The 16,577-nt window shown below is 46.8% G+C and overlaps 2 protein-coding genes across 3 annotated transcripts; both read right to left on the reverse strand.

Moving 5' to 3' along the window:
- Positions 1-5,322: 5,322 nt before the first annotated feature.
- LOC141953973 (natriuretic peptides A) lies at positions 5,323-7,907 on the reverse strand. Its single transcript, XM_074892975.1, has 3 exons — positions 7,695-7,907; positions 5,847-6,132; positions 5,323-5,600 (listed from the first exon to the last, which is right to left on the reverse strand). The coding sequence occupies exons 1-3, from the start codon at positions 7,812-7,814 to the stop codon at positions 5,584-5,586; spliced, it is 423 nt and encodes a 140-aa protein (XP_074749076.1). The 5' UTR covers positions 7,815-7,907; the 3' UTR covers positions 5,323-5,583.
- Positions 7,908-12,327: 4,420 nt separating this feature from the next.
- LOC141953952 (natriuretic peptides A-like) lies at positions 12,328-13,347 on the reverse strand. 2 transcript variants are annotated; one of them, XM_074892931.1, is made up of 3 exons: positions 13,025-13,309; positions 12,620-12,914; positions 12,328-12,479 (listed from the first exon to the last, which is right to left on the reverse strand). In XM_074892931.1, exons 1-3 carry the CDS (start codon positions 13,133-13,135, stop codon positions 12,454-12,456), a joined length of 432 nt encoding a protein of 143 aa, XP_074749032.1. In that variant the 5' UTR covers positions 13,136-13,309; the 3' UTR covers positions 12,328-12,453. The 2 variants fall into 2 exon arrangements, with proteins under 2 accessions (XP_074749032.1, XP_074749031.1); XM_074892930.1 differs by having other exon boundaries at positions 12,328-12,914; positions 13,025-13,347.
- Between the last annotated feature and the right edge of the window lie 3,230 nt (positions 13,348-16,577).

The raw sequence follows: 16,577 nt of genomic DNA on the forward strand, positions 1-16,577 counted from the left end.
CTTCCCAACTCCCAGCATAGCAGGCCTGACCCTAGCTGCCTTCTCACTACCTTCTGTTTTCTTAAAACTTTGCCACCTCCCAACTCTGCTTCTTTATCTATACAGTATTCCGCTGGTTTTTACAAGAGAGCATTCAGGAGATGGGAAGGTAGGGGGAAGGTCTTACAAATCCTCCTTCCTTTCCACATAAAAGACCCCAAACTGTGATTACAACTGTAAGCCCTTTTTTTGTCTTTTTTTTTTTGTGGAAGTATATCAGTCAGGGATAGAATCTCCTGGTAGGAAAACAAAATACAGGCATGGTATAACCTTCTGTTTACAAAGGGTGAGTTGTACCGTTGAGAGAGGAACTGATGTGCTCAGGATTCTTTGAACTAGGAACCCCAGTTGTACTAATTCCTTTTGGTTTGTTCAGATAGGATGATGGGAAAGCTGGCCTCAGAAACTGTTACAAGCAGTCAATGAAAAAGGCCAGAGGCAGCAGTGGTTTCTGGCTGCCAGCAGTGAGGTACAAGAACCCATCCTATGGTCTTGAAAGTTCTTCCTGCCTTTTTGTTTCACTCTGGTGTTTTATTTCTCCTCACCGTGAGACTGATCTTGACACCTCTTCCCTTTATACTTGCAATGATGGCAGGAATAAGACTCAAAGAACAAAGCCCACTGCATTCTATCACTTGCTCTCATAAAGGACTGGGGATTGGAGCCAGCAGAAGATTCCCTTTTAAAGTTATTTGTCCATAGCAGCTGTCACTGGAGTGGTAATGGTTCAGCTCCAGCAGGGAATGACAGAACAGGGACATCTGCTGCAAGAAATGTTCTTGATTTGTTTCAAGACATTTCACACCTCAAAGGTGTGAGAAAAGCACCAGAAAAGATCCCCCTTCCTTTATCTGTCAGCATGTCTCTGGACTCTTCCTTCTTCGGTGTGAAAATTGAGATGAGTGTTGGACAACTGGGTGCCAACTGTCTAATGGGAGCTGTACCTCTGGGTAAGCTTGTGAGAGACTGGAGGAGAGGCTGTTCTCAACACGGCAGAGCTGTCAACAGGCTTTCTGTTAAATTCTGAACTGTATGACCATACTGCTGGTAGCCTCTGGCTCTGGGCATGGTGCCAGCGTACTGTTGTCTATAAAGAGTTGCTGCCTAGGATGACTGGGACACACTTATCAAGCAGATGTCAATCAGGAAAGGCCTTTGGGGGCCAAGCTTCAGTGAAAGTAAATCAAACAAGCTGGATATGGCCAGATTGTTATGCAGATTGGCACAGCTCCACACTTCCCTGCAGCAGTGGAGGATGTGTGCCCTATACTTCACATATGATTTCTTAGAGAAACAAAGCGGTGGTGACAGCTCCTCTTGGCATTCTTACCTGCACACTGGGATTTCAGTGAAACATTTCATTTAGTGGGAAGCTGGAAGGGGATAGTGCAGCATCTGAGGGGGAAAGAAACCCTCAAATCTAATTTGCAAAAAAAACCCCACGCCAACCAGGTCACTTTTCCAAGCGAGGCTCGTGCCTTACAGTGTGCATGAAGCATGCTAGTGTGATTACTGTATTTCCAAGTTCAAAGGAAAGAAAGCTGCTGAATTATGCACTGCCAGTGAGGGTTACTGCCAGAAGCTGTTAGGAAATGAGTATGAAGTCTGGCATTGCAGGAGGTGGCAAATGTCATTAGAGCTGGGTGGTGGGTGTTAGCCTGCTCCTTCTCTGATCCCACTGGGGTATTTCTTCCTTTGCACAATGAGCATGATAGCACTTGGATGCATCCTAGGTGCTGTGTTGTGGGGGTTTGATTATGGTTTATAAAGCCCTCTGATGCCTGACAGGGTGGAGGAGGGCAGGATTTCAGGGCCCTGCCTCATGCTCAGTGCTTGGAACCAAACCTGCATTAGCTGCTTTTGACATTAGCTCTTGCTTTGCAGTGATAGCTTTCTCCCAAAGGCATCCTGTGTTTAGACGGTTTCTGAATTGTTTACAATTACAAGCTACACTGATTCCCTGTCTTGGGGCTAACTCACAGCACAGTTCCTAAAGCAAAATTCTAAAGTGCTTGTTCTGTAGCATGGCCTTTTTCCTGCACTATTACTGACACGTCACCAACCTTACCTTCCCCTAGGGGAATTTTCTCTAGAAGACTTGAGATGTATCTTGGATAGGTGTGAAGACTTAGTAGGAATTAATATAGAACTGAAGATTAATATATCTTCAGTTCATGCCCTCACAAGAGTCTGGTATTACTTGTTTCTCCTCCTGTCCAATCCCATATTTTCCTCCAAAATGTTCTCCTAGGATTAGTTTTCAAAATTTACAGGCATCGAAGGTGGATCCTTCCAACTTCATTTAGACATGGGTCTGTGCAGAACTGGCTACTGCTGGAAGAGAGCAGGGCCTAGTTAAAAGAAATACCTGTATCCTTCCGTGGGTAATGTGCAACTGTGCAAATCCACTGCAGTGACAGCAGAAGCAGAAGAAATAAAAGGCTGTCAGGTTAGCACCCGATGTGTATATGGGACAACAGGACTGTCTTTTGAATCTCTGAGCCATGAACACAAGTCCAAGTTGCTGCAAAGTAAGGTAGAGCACGAATGTGTAATCCATCCCATGCTGTGGTAACTGCCTTTTCTTCCCCTGCTGACCTTTGGTGAAGAAAAGAACTGTGGCACTTGCCATTGGTACTGCTGGGTCACAGGGTATATGGCTGTTCTGTGAAACAGATGATAAATTAATTCACTTGCTAGCTTGCTCCAGGATCCTTCATTTCTGCACCTACAGGCTGAAATTCCTGGCCTCCCTTAAAGCAAGTTCCTGGTGGAGCCTTTTATGTTTTCTGTATTCACCCTCTTGGTCACAGTCTTTCTGTACCCTCTTCAGAAGGCAATCAGTACAGCTCTGGAGAGACATTTAGCTTTCAGATGTCCTTGCTGTCTCCATAAACAGTGGGTTGCTTTTGTGTGAGTGCTTATTTGGGACTGGCTGCTCCCAAGACAGTTCCCTGCTCTCTCTGATCCAGCTCACACAGGACCAGTGGTAGCTTTGCTTGTCCTTGGAGGTGATACTCTTTGCCTCTAGAGCCGATCAGTGCTAAGTTTCTCTCATTCAGCTTTTCCGAGTGCTCATTTCTGTGTGCAGTCCTATTCTGACCTGACTGTGAGATTTCCCTGGGGGAGCTTTACAGCTCAGTGTGTTTATGGGAATAGCAGTAAAAATCCAGCCAAGCCACAGAGATGCTTTTTTCCTAGATTGCTTACTCTCAATTAGGTTCTCCCAGACCGCAGGGTCTATTAAAATACTGTCTGCAAGCCAATACAGACTTGTTCCACCAGGAACTGGCTTGCTGTTAATACTGGACCCACCTGGCTTTGGGCCAGGCAGCACCAACTCTTCTTGCCATTTTTAGCACGTTCCACTGAACTCATTAGTGTTTTGTGCCTTGAGGGGCTGACAGGGAGGGACAATTTACAGTGTCTATGCAAGTTTTGCTTGACTGGGTAAAATTCAGCTCCAGCAAGGGCTGTTATAGCTAGAGTACGAGGATTGTTTTTACTTTCCTTTATAGCAGCACATGGGAAGTCAGGCTGTTGTCCATCCTACTGTGGAGGGATCCACCTGAGCATTCCTGTCTTGCTGCAGCAGGGAACTGCTGACTGCAGGGGTGTGTTTGGAAAGCCTGTTTGAGAAGACAAAGCCACATTGTCCCCACAAAGGCTCCCCAGAGGATGACTTAATGCCACCTCAATTTGTGAAACCGTCTCTGAGTAAATGCAAAGTCACTGTAGCTTTTTGCTGCAGAGATGTCTCGTGGTAGCGGCTGGGAGTCTTGACCTGGGAATCGGTTCTCCTGCCAGGGAAACCTACATGGGCACTATTGCACAGAGTATTTTAACTTTGGCTGGTGCTGCTGGAAGGAGAGGCTCTGACATGTGATTTGTATCACACTAGGTGTTGTTTCCCCTTGAAGTGGAGCAAAATGATTGCCTCAGAGTAGGCTTCTCCTCTTCTTCCCTGGGGAAGAATCACAAGGCCCAGCATGGCAGGGACATGCAGGTGCCTCTCAGTGTCAGCAGTGTAGGGAGTGACTGGGAGGGCAGCTTGTCAGAAATGTGATGTGTGACATAAACCCTGTTACAGTGGCACAGCAGCCCTAGCTGTGAACAGGCATGTGCAGGAGTGCTGTGCCATTCAGCACTCAGACTTACAGTTTCACAGTAGCTATGGTTCCTGAGAGCTGTTGTCAGCAACTGTCACGGCTCTGGCACATCTGCCTCCCCGTAGCCTATCTTGACCAAGTATTGTTCCTCTCTGTGGGCACATATGTATAAGCAAAGTCAGAATTAGACTTCTGCAGCTGAGTGTATCCTGGTGCCGATGTGTTCTTAGGCCCTGACTGAGCTTGTCGGGGTGCTCAAGTAATGGATGCTGGGAACGAGACCCAAAATTAGATGCTCAAAATAATGCAGTTTCTAGCAGTACGTGCAATCACAGGACAGTTGTGTTGAGCCTGGACTCAATGCCATTGCTGTGGCTGATGGGAATCCAAGCTATTCGGTCCCTGGAGTGCTAACTGTATGTGGTCTTGGCAATATAACTCTATTTGGAGAGGGGGAGAATGTGTTTTGGGCCAAATTCAGATCAAAGGTGTGAAATCTCGCTACAAAGGCTTAAATGAAACCTTTATCAGACTTGCAGTGTTCCCGTTAACCATGTTTAGAACAACTTTATGAGGGGCCATTTCCAGAAAGTGATAAATGTTTTGTACAAGCTGCTTTGTAATTGGAGTGATCCCATCTGCCCTCACATGAGAAATACCATGGTAGGATTCAAGCCCACTGAGGATCCATCAGGGAACACTGGGGATCAGCACCTCAGCCACATGCACAGTGAGACAAGACACAGTTAATGATGTATCTTTCTGTTGATGCTCATAACCTTTATTTGCTCAGTGCTAGAAAGCATATACAATGAATTCCCTTTCCTCCCTCTGGTTATCTTGAAACTTGTGGAGTGTTACAATTTTTCTTATTTCTTTTCATGTAAAACTTGCTTATGTGAGGGATTTGTGGCAGTTCCCTTGACTGAATAATCTATACCAGCAAAAGGACTCTCTTGTTACTGAAACCCTGTCTATAGGAGGACTCATGTTGGTCTTTCTATGTTGAGCAAGCTTTTTTTCCTGCTAATCTGTTATAATTCCTTAGTGCAGAGGAAAAAACTCTAGTGAAAAACTCATTTTTGTTTCTACCAAGTTCATACTTTCTCCATCTTGTGTAAGTTAGATCCAGCCTTGTGGGTACCAGAGTACCAATAAAACATAGGCTTTTGACTTCAGGAAAATGCAAGAAATTTTATTGCAACAGACAGGAGAGAGGTCCAGCATAGATGTCTAATGTGTTAGTTTTATTTAAAGATGGTCTCTTGGTGCTAGAGTAAGAAATGTTCTTTAAAAAACATCAAATAAATAAATAAATAAATAAATAAAAATAGGAATAACTTTCTGTTGAAGAGCTTAGAAAGCATCCGGCTTTCATCTTGGGAGGAACGGGTACTGTAAAGCATTCTTCAGAGTAGGGTATAGGGATGTTGTCCTAATTCTTCCTGGAACCTGCAAACCAAACATGAAATATATGTTACGAGAATCTGTTTCTCTCTCAGTATAGGCCACCATTGTCAGCAATGCTTTTACCTACCAAATAAATAGACACAGGGTTTCTTTTGAAAGAGCAATGCTAGTTTAAATATTAGGCTAAAATGAATTCCTTTCTCAAACTGTGTTTTATTAAAGACTGAAATGAGAACCTACTCCTCGTCACATGACACAATTCAGCAAAATGGCTTAGGTGGGACTCACCATTGCAACCCATTCCACTCAGGGAGCCGATTCTATCAATTCTCCTCCCGAAGCAACCAGAATCTCTCATCATCCTGGGCATCTGCAGCCCCCTCAGTCTCTTGAGGAAGGGGTCCCTGTAGGACAGAGGAGTGCTGGGTGCTAGCCTGGGTTCAGCCTTCTGGTCATCATTGTCATCTATGAGTTCTGGTGGGATTTCCTCCTGGGTTTTGGGTTCTTGCAGGTCAGGATTGGACTCCAGGGCTTCAATCATTGCAAATTTATCCTCCAGTCTCTCTAGCAGAGCCTACAAGAGAAGAATTGTTTTCATGAAACTCCTAGTTTTGTGGTCATTTGCTAGCTCTTCCAGTCACCCAGTTCTGCATTCATCAATGGTCCCATAGCCAGCCCTAGGGAGACTCTCAGGTTGGATCCCATGGTTGCTGGTGGTGCTTGAGCTCTGTCCTCTGCAGTAAATCCCTGTTCACCTGAATTCCCCCTATGGGTAGCTCTAGATAAGAGCTGAATGAAGCTGCTCGCCACCAAAGTGTGTCTTACTGACAAGGTTAGAAGAGCTCTTGGCAGAGAAAAAAAGCAAGGTCTGAGTTGCACAGGGAGATACTACTCACCCCACCAATAGTACACAATCTCAAAGTACCTCTGAATCCTTAGTCCACTCCCATGTTCTCAGAAGTTGCCTGCAATGCTGCTTGCCAGCGGTTGGCTTTTCTTTTTTTTGGTCTCAGACCATCTGCTTGCTTGTCCCCCCTGGCTATTTCAGTGGACATCCCTTGGAGAAGCTTTCACTAATCTCTGCCCCAGGAGTTACAGGATTGCTGCTCCTTAAAGTAACATATATCTCCCTGAACATACCTGTATGCTAAATTTATGTCTGCTATGTGACTTCTTCCTGGGTACCATTCTCTATAATTTTTAAAGCTTTGTGTGACAGGGATCAGATAACCTCCTCAAGGGCCACTCAACCAATTAGAGGAATCTAATTGTCCATCTCGAGAAGTAGAGTGGAGTGAGCCTTATGGCTTGCTTAACAGTGAATGCATTTGGAAGCCACTCTTCTCAGCTAACTGCTGGAAACAGCCCAGACACATGGGGCAGTTTTAGCTTTGGCTCACACTGTCCTAATCATCTTAGGGAGTTTGTTCTCAGGGTCTTTTCCTGTGAGAAGCTGGTCACTGGTACCAATCCAAGGAAAGGTTTGAGCTTTCAGACTTCATCTTGCAAGACTGAGTCTTAAGCTTGTATTGTGCTGCAACAATGGATGTTCTCTATCATTCATTAAAATATGCATCTGGTAATTTCATAGCTGTAGAATCTTTTTTGGATGAGTCACACTAACTGATCATACTATTCCTCCAGCAACTTTTCTAAAAGTTTGACTTCAGGTGCTCCACTTTACCTCCTCATCTCCCATCCACATTCAGCCAGTTCTCTTAAATCCACAAAGCTAGAGCCTTATGGCTGTCCTGCTTCACTGTTCCTGCCATTTAGTGGGATAAACAGGGGCCCACCTGAAAGTTTTCTGTTTGTTCTTATAGAGCTACTTTGATGATTTTTTCCCTTTCTGGGACTCTGGATCTCTAAGAGAAAAAGAACTGAAAACCCAACGTGGACATCCCACAACATCAAAATTTTGATTCCCACTGCTACCTAGAAGCTCAAGTGAACCCAGCACGGGGGGATATTGCTCTATAGAGCTTCTCTGAACCCCTGTAAAGAACTGAGACATTGTTCCCCAGCATGTGATCACCAATGTGGCTATCTGATCATGCAGAAGAAAGGCAAAAACACCACCTTACACTCTGCTAAGCACCCCAAAAATTTAACCTTGCAAAAGGAGAGAGTCCTCACCTCCATGCTGGCCAGTTCTTTGGCAGGGCTGAGGTTGTAGATGGGGTTGGCTCTGCTGGACTGGAGTTGGATGAGCAGCAGCAGGAGGAAGCCACAGGAAAATGAGCCTTTAGTGTCCATGGCACTGGGTTCGTTGGGAGTAGGGAAGTTCAAGCTGTTTCTCCTGAGATGTCTCTTCAGGTCTCTCTCTTCCTTGTCCTATCCTCTCTCTTCCAAAGTTTGTCTTTTATACTCTTTGGGTGTGATCTCTGCTTCCTAGGTTATCAGTGGAATTATCTGGGGCACATTCCAGTCCCACTGCAGGCACGCAGCTCCATCAAGGGAAGATTCCCTTTATTAGCTGTCATTAGGCAGCAGCTGCTGTTGCTGAGGAATGTATGTCACAAGTCAGTGATTTCATGTCACTCCCCCTCCTCTTGATACCAGGCGCTGTGATTACATAGTCCAGTTGGAAATTCTTAGCAATTTTCTTTCAAGAGACCCCTATGGTCAGATTTACAGAGATGGGAAACAACCCTGAAACTGCTCTAAACTCCACTCAGTTAGAAGCTTTCCATGGGGAAATTAAGTTTTATAGGGAAGACAGTAGGCTTTTCGGATGAGTATTTGGTGGAGAGTAAAGGCTGAAGATAAATCTACTTTTAGGACACCTAGAGCATCGTGCACACTTTCCTTCTATATATGGAATATGCACAGCCACCGCATACCATGGAGTGTGCTGAAAATCCCAGGTTTGGGCCACTTCTCTTTTCCCATTGCTGTTGAGGTGATATCACCATTGAGACTTTTTGTATCTGTATGCTGCCAACAACAGAGGCACCCCGATCTGCACCTCAATATGGATAATAACTGCTAGACGTGACTCTGCAGGGACGGCGAGTACCTCCAGCCCCCCACGACAACTGAATTCGGCACCATTGAAAAATGCTAGTCTTTATTAACAGCTAAGTGTTTAAATCAATGGGATTTCTTTAAACATCGATGGTAAGGCTTGATCCTCCATCAATAAAATTTAAAGAAGAGATGGTCAGATTCAGGAATAATCTTGTACCGTCATACAAGAAAACAACTTGCTTGATGAGGACTTTAGATAGATGGCTTTCGGTGTTATTCAGCAGAAGTATCAGAATCGGGCCCCAAGGAAGAATGAATGTATTTGTGTATATGTGTGTTTTGGGAAGGGTTAAAATGAAATATTTAGTTTAATATATTAAAAACAAGAAGTATTTATTTTTTAAAAATAAATTTTCTTTCTTCTTTTTAAAAAAGTTTCTTTGAGAGCTGAAGTTTTCAAGTTTAACTAAAAACTGCCTATGCTTGAGAAATTACAAAACTGTAGATTCGCTGCCAGTTCCTCTTCCAGCACTGTCTTTGTGCATATAGTGCAACTAAAAATTGATCTTTTTTACGGAACTGCAGGAGAGTTCTAAATCATGAAGCATATTGCTTATCCCTCATTTTCCTAACATTTATTGTTATTCTAAATTGAAAGAAGAATGAATATATGAACAAGTTGTCAGTCTAGTAATAATTTGTTGACTTTGAATACAAATGTAGATCTTGAAAGAATCTCCTGAGTACAGTTTCTAAATAATAATACAGCAATAAAATATTTCTCATGTCTTAAATGTCTTAACACGGTGTTTGTGTACAAACATGTGCACACACTGTTCACATGATCAGCTACCAAAATTATACTAGAAAGGACATTCTCAAGGTTGTGAAGTCAAGCTCAAACGCTACTTTTTCCTAATATAGCCCCAAGTCAGCCCAACTCTGAATTCGTTCTAATGAAGCCTTTTCTTATAAGAGCACTCCCTCTTATTCCCCAATGCTTTCTTTTTTCAGTACGTGGAGGCAATACTTGTTTTTTGTATTATTGTGTGTCCCAATGCATTCTTATTTTGTGCTATTAAGAAAGAACTAAGATCCTGATAGCTTTTTTTTAATTTATTTAACACTCCATACTGCAGTGTCTGTATAATTCAGTAATTAATTACAAGTATTCTCTTACTGCTGCTCTTGGGCGTGTATGTGTGTGTTTGTGCCAGGGGATAACTTCATTTTGTAAACCTACAAAGTGTGAGAAGATAAACCAGAATTATTCATTAGTATTGAGTGTTCAATTTAAGATAACTAGGATCTGTTATTGGGGTTTTTTTTGTTTCTTTCCTTTCACACACTCCCCCACCCACTAAGTGCTGTCTCTGTGCAAAAACATTCTGTCGCTTGATCTGAGTTTTACCTGAGCTCAGCACATCTGTAAAGCAACCCCTGGGGCACAAACCCAGCAGCAAGAAACCGAACAACACAGTATCAGTCACAGCTGTGAAGTATTTAGCTTTGAGTGACCTGTCCCTGTGAAACAATCTAATCCAGGATTGTATTCAATAACCTAGACCCAGAGATACTCCTTTCTTTTACTGGTTTCTTCCATTTCCATCTTCTGTATTTCACAGCAGATAAATGAGATTCAGGGGCCTGACTTCAGTCTTGACAACACTTTCTAAGACAGAGAGATTTCTGTGCACTATTTCATGTACATAGATAGGGTAAAATGGCTGTCACAGTAGGTATTGTATTTTCAAAGCCAAATTTTGCTCTCTATTATCCATTTCACAGTCCTGCCAAAGCAAATGCAGTGTGAAATGTCAGAACTCAGCTCACTGTTGTTGAAGCTATAAAGCTCGCTTGTTTGTTTGCTCAGGGTATCTCAGTATCATCACCCTGGCAAGATTAATATGAACTTGAGGCTTTATAACCCAGCAATGGATAGTCAAGACCCAGACACTGCCCATGCTCAGCTGACCATTTGGCCAGTAAAACCCCTGTTGGGAGCCTTAACAGGACAGCAGGTTCTTACAAAAAGCATACTGTGACCAGTTTTAGGGTTGGGAAGTTGGCCCATTTCCCCAGCATCCCAGGGTACGGGATGGGAGGTGTGGGGACGTGAGGCTGCATTAGAAAGCAGCACCGGTTGCTCAGAGCAGAGAGGGAGAACTCCAAGGGTTCTGCTGGCACCCCTGTGTGTGGATCCCTGCGAGGAGGAGGATGGTACACGAACTTTGCTCAGCTGAGGGCGACACTGCTCCTTCCCCAGCAGGATGGTGAGAAGTCCTTGTTTTTCAGCCCTGTAAGGACTGCAAGCCTAGGGGCTGATGTCGTGGGGATGCCTTCTGCTGTTGCATCTGTCCTAACCGATGCCCCTGCCTGCTGCACATCCTTCCAGTCATCTCCATTCTCCTATTGCTGGTTTGCAGCTGGAGAGTGCTGGAGTGGAGTGAGAGACTTGTCTCACCATTGTCCGCTCCGCTGGGGATTTATGAATCTAAGTCACTTGTCTCCCTCAGCTGAGTGGGACGTGACAAGTGTGAGCTGATTGTAAAGAGCCTCGGTAGTCCTGTTCTGAGGAAGAGGCTGGATTTGGATTCCTTTCATCTCCCAGTGACTAAACCCTTTGTCAAGACTACGCCGTACCCCATCCGAGCTCTTTCCCTGCCTCACAAATTCATTAGATTAAGAAGGAAATGAAGAGACAAGGCCATCAGTGCAGGAAGCAAAAGGGAAATGTAACAATGTCCGGTGCAGGACATGCAGCACCAAGATCACAGGACAGGCCACTCTGCAATTAAGATAGTTAATTGGTGCCTCACTTTTTCCATGGGGGAGGAAACTTATTTTCACCCCAAACATGGATTGTTTCTCCCGCTGATGGGGGTATATTCTCCCTGTGGTGTGGTTGCCCCTTCCCGTGCTGGACTCCCCAGGCTCAGTGCGGGCAGGAGGGGCCCTGCCTCTCTCGGTTCCTTCGCAGCGGGGTGTTTGGCAGCGCCTTGAGACTTTCTGCCTGCTTGGGGCTGCCTGTGCTTCACAGCCCTGCCTTGAGAGGCCGGAGGGGCTTTGCGTGACCCCCGGGCAGAGGAGCGAGGGGGCTTTGCTGAAGCCGAGTGACATGAGCTCGGGGCGGAGCAGTGCTGCGAGCTGCGCTGGGCCGGGGGAGCCGGGCTTGGCTGCACTGCGGGCCCGGGGAGGGGGATGCCGAGCCCCGGGCAGGCGGGGGGACGCGGGGGGAGCCCGACGGGACTAGCGGGGCAACTGGCGTCTGTCCCGGGTCCTGAACGCGTCTCGGCCCCTCGCCCGCCCCGGCAGCCGTTCAGCAGCCGCGGTCAAGTGTATTTTTAAAGCGATGTAGCCGCTCTGTCCTTAGTGGCACCCCGTGCCAACCCTGGCACTGACCCAGCGGCTTAGCCCAGGGGACAGGGGCGCGTGTGGGACTACCTGGATCTAACCCCAAGCCCAGAGCCCACCTCCTGGGAGGATTCCCAGCTAGTGGCGGTGAAGCTGTCGGGAAAGGCATCCCAGCTCGCTGCCACGGTCCCAGAGCTGGCCCCGGTGCCGGACAGAGCCTCTTCAGTGCAGCCTGGAGGGTCAATGATCATTATCCTGGAAGGATGTAACCACCATCCTTCTGCTGCGACCCTCCGGCAAAGGCTTGTCCACACCGGGCGGGATGCCCTGGTCGGGACCGGGACCGAGCCCTTACGGCAGAGGGAGAAGAGCTCTCTGGAGGGGGTTTCTGTGTCTTCTGACGTGTGCTACGCCGTGACCGAAAAAACACCCACAAAAGGCAATGCAGGCTTTGTACTAAAGTTTATTGCTCCATACCCCACCCCCGCGGGGGCTCCGGGGGCAGCCTGGCTGGCTGGCTGCTGGCCGCCGGCCTGGAGGTTCGGGAAGCGCTTGGGGGCCGGTCCCGGCTTCAGCTTCTCCCTCTCCTCCAGAAACCTGGGAGAAAAGGGCAGAGAACTGCTGGGGGAGCCGCTCCGGGGCTTTCCACCGGGGACAGCGGCCGCTCTCAGCGGCTGCCTCGGCCTCCCCCGCGTCCCTACGCCGCGGGGTGCCCCGGGCTCTGACCCGGGACCTACGGGCTTTGTACTGGTTGCATCCCAGCCCCGTCTGCGCGCCGATCCTCTCCATCCTCATCCCAAAGCAGCCGGAGAAGTGCCTCCGTCTGTAGGCGGAGAGGAGGCTCCTCCACTGGCTCTGCCCCTCCGCCGGCTGGGCAGGGCTGGGCGCCGGCAGCGGGGCCCCCGCCGGGCCGCTCTCCGCCCCCGGGAGGTCCCACTCGGAGCCGCCGTCCTCAGCCCCGGCCACCAGCTCGTCCTCCGGGCCCGGTTCCCCTTCCTCCTCCCGCAGCTGTCCCAGCGCCTCCAGGAGGTCCTGGAGAGGAAAGGAGAGGGGAGGAGGGGCGGGGGGGACAGGGAGCTCCGCTCCTGCCCGCTTCGCCCCGGCGGGACGGGTGCGGGTGGCCGCCCCGGGAGCCCCGATACCTGCAGGGACCGCAGCTCCGCACCGTGCTCGCCGCCGGCCGGCTGCGCTCCTGCCCACGGCAGGACGAGCAGCAGCAGCGAGGCCCCGCAGCAGAGAACCGGGAGCTGCATCCTATCCTATCCTATCCTATCCTATCCTATCCTATCCTATCCTATCCTATCCTATCCTATCCTATCCTATCCTATCCTATCCTATCCTATCCTATCCTATCTCAACCCAGCTCGGCACCGTGATGCTGCTTTGCCTCTCATGGATACCTCTCCTTATATCCCCACTCTGTGCCTGGAGGGAGCTCAGCTGCCTCCTTCCAGATCCCCGCAGGAGCCAGAGTGCCACACTCTGCCCCCCGGCTTTGATAAGGGAACTGGTTACAACTGGCCCTACAGGTGACCCTCCAGGAGAGGGGGGTCCCCTGAGTGCAGCAACTCCTCCAGAGTCATATCCTCCCCTCCCGGCAGCACTCATTTTCCCAGTGATTTCCCCCCCCCTCCACTCTCCATCACTGTTAGGTAGGAGTTGATGCAGTGAAAGGACCTTGCCCTTTCTGCCTGTTTGCTCTGCCTCACATCTGCAGACACAGAGGAGCTGTGAGCTGGCCCAAGCAGGGGGTTGATTTCCCATCCAAGGGGATGAGGGATGGATCATTTCTCCTCTATGGGGGAGAGAAGTGGGGGGAATCAGAAATTTTCCTCTGTTGCAGCAGCTCCCAACAGCTTTTTCTTTTTGTGCTATGTGAATAGATCATGTCCTGAGATTCAGGTTTAGGAGTTTTTCCTTCCTTGCAATTTTATGTGATGATGGTTCTTGACTTCCTCCAGCACTGTCTGCAAACCCTTCCCTCTACAGCAAGAGGCACTAACCTTTTAGCAGCCTAAGTCTGCCTTGAGCAATGGTATAGCTGACCACTTAGCTATAAACGTTACTTGCTCTCCAGGCATGCCTTGACTACAGCAGGGAATCACTCACCACCCCCTCCTCATATCCCACCATCTTTCCCATAAATGATGGTGTGTTCTGTCCCCCACAACTTGGGTTGGAGTGACAAATTCCTATGGCACAAATGTGCTTTCCAGAAAGCCCAGGGGCCTTGCCCAACTAAAGAGATTTTGTAGATCTTTGGATTTATGGTCCCCAGATAAAAGTTTCTGAATTACCAATTCTCAGAGCTTTACAGCAGTTTCTTATTAACTTGCAGTAAAACTGTCAGCATCTCTCCTATGTGAGTATACATCAATACAATTTCCACTGATCCCAGGGTGCAAATCAAGAGGACGCTGTTAGATCCTTACAGAATGAGAGGTAGAACCCATAATATCCAGTGGGTAGAGCAGCAGACAGGGTCCTTTCAGTCACCACCTGGGTAATATTAAAGCAATTACACTAAGTCTCTGCCTTCTGCCTTCCTCATTTGCTTAGCCAGTACACTCATAAATCTCTCTGATTTCACTTGATATGCAGTGATTTCTGCTTGGGCCCTTATTTCGGAGATTGTCCCAAAGCTCAGCAAAGCCAAAGAAAACCTTTCCTCTGAGTTCAGAGGGTTTTAAACCAAGCTGTTGTAGACTTACCACTGCTGGGTGCTGTACAAACAAGCAACAACATGATTCTACATCTCCTTCCCCCATTTTCTTGTGCTTCTGTTCCACAAATCTACCTACAGCTGACATAATTTATCTTAGATTGGAAGCAAACTAGCAACATCAGCTGGTGTGGGACAATGATCTCTGCATCCAGCAGTCCTAACAGTTGGCAGGTGGCTTTGCTTAAAGCATCAGAGCAAAGAAGAGTCTGACAGAGAAATGAGGTGTGTGTTTTGAAAGTATGATATATGAATGAAGGAAGCTCGATTCAGGTGGGAGTGTTATGTTGATTCAGAATAAGAGCAGATAGCTAAGGTGAGGATGTGCATCATCCTTGATTTTATGCGTAGTAAAGACAGACAGGAGTGGAAAGGGATAAAGCAGTGAGGGTGTGTAGGAGCTGTGTGATGACAAAAGGAAGTAAATACAATTTATCCCTCTAATACTAAACTAGGCAGACTTGAGTCTTGGATGAGACTAAATCTTGACTGCTGCCCAACATCACTTATAAACAGGTACCCCAAAAGCAGACACATTTGAGAAATATATCTGTGTGTTTCTTTCTCTGTAGGAGTAGTTTTATTGCAGGCTCTTCTCCTTGGCAACTTCTGTAATCCTAGTCTGTAAATTCATGCACTGCTACTTAGTGGAGATGGAAATGACACAGCTAGAGATGAGCTTCCCCCATCTGACTGGCATGCTAACTTCAAAGGTTAGCTTTGATTATTTAAATGCTAATAGAACTCAGCAAATTATCTAAAGTACAAACACACCTGGTTTCAGTCCTCAGGATCTAATTATGGAGCCTTTTATGTGAAATAAATTGTGCTTCCTTTCTGAAAAGTGGCTTTTTAAAATGTTCACACAAAATGCCAGGTGATGGGATAGCACCTTACCAGCTCAGCCTCATTGGAATTGGAGCTCTTATTTGTTTCTTATTCATCTTCTTAGGATTCTGTTCACAAGTGCTCACAACTCAGTCTTCAACCTCCTCTGACCTCTGTTATTTGATCTGCAAATAATTTCAATGACCCACAGTTTATGTTAGTGTAGCTGAGTTTGGAAGAAGGCTAAGGATGTTCAGGAAACAAATTCCAGTAGCATTTACCCTTCATTGGATTTTCAGTGAAATTTCAACATCAGGAAGTTTTTATGCCTATGAGAATGTGCCTGCTCCTAGGGTTACTGAGAGCTGGGAGCAAGCTATCAGACCCAGGATTACTAGGAAGGAGGCTATAACCTTCCCATTAGCACCAACTGTCACAAAACACCAGCTCTTCATTGTTTGACACCCTAATGTCCACGGGCTGTGGGAATTAACCTTTCCACCATATAGGTTGCACCTGGGCCAGCCCTGGGGCTAGTATACCTGAGGAGGGACTCTATTTAAGAAAGCTGGATGCTTCCTATCAAGTTTCCACAAGTGAGCATGTCTGCTTCTTAGTGTAAGTTGTGTACTGGGGGAAAAGAAGTGAAAAATCTCTTTCTGACTGTATGAAGATGTGTTAAGTTAGAATTATGAATTAGAAATCTCTTTGCTCATGTTTGAGCAGAGGTCTTTGTATGATGGAAGCTACAGCAAGGGAGAGTGTATCTGTTTTGCCTGATAAGACTCCAGACCTCCAGGAGAATTTGCCCATGAATTACTGTGGAGAAAACAGAGAAGCTGTTAGTAGTTTGTGCTCAGGGATAGTATCTCCATTAACAAAACATTCTGTGCTTTCTGGTCTCTGATAGTCTGCTCTTAAGTATTGAAATATAAGTTTATGAGCTTGTTGTACTGATGTCCTTCCTAGAGCAAGTCTGTGGCATCAGGGTGGAAGCTACATATTGAAAATAGCATGAGAGAAGAACAAAGCTTTCTCTAGTTTGGCTCTGAATAGCTCTGCAATGGGTCCTGGATCACCTTCATTCTATGGGAATTGGGGTTAGAAGGAGCAGAACCAAATCATAAAGTTTAAGTGAGTGAGGC

The sequence above is a fragment of the Strix uralensis genome, chromosome 23, assembly GCF_047716275.1.
Source record: "Strix uralensis isolate ZFMK-TIS-50842 chromosome 23, bStrUra1, whole genome shotgun sequence".
In the NCBI taxonomy this organism is placed as follows: Eukaryota; Metazoa; Chordata; class Aves; order Strigiformes; family Strigidae; genus Strix; species Strix uralensis.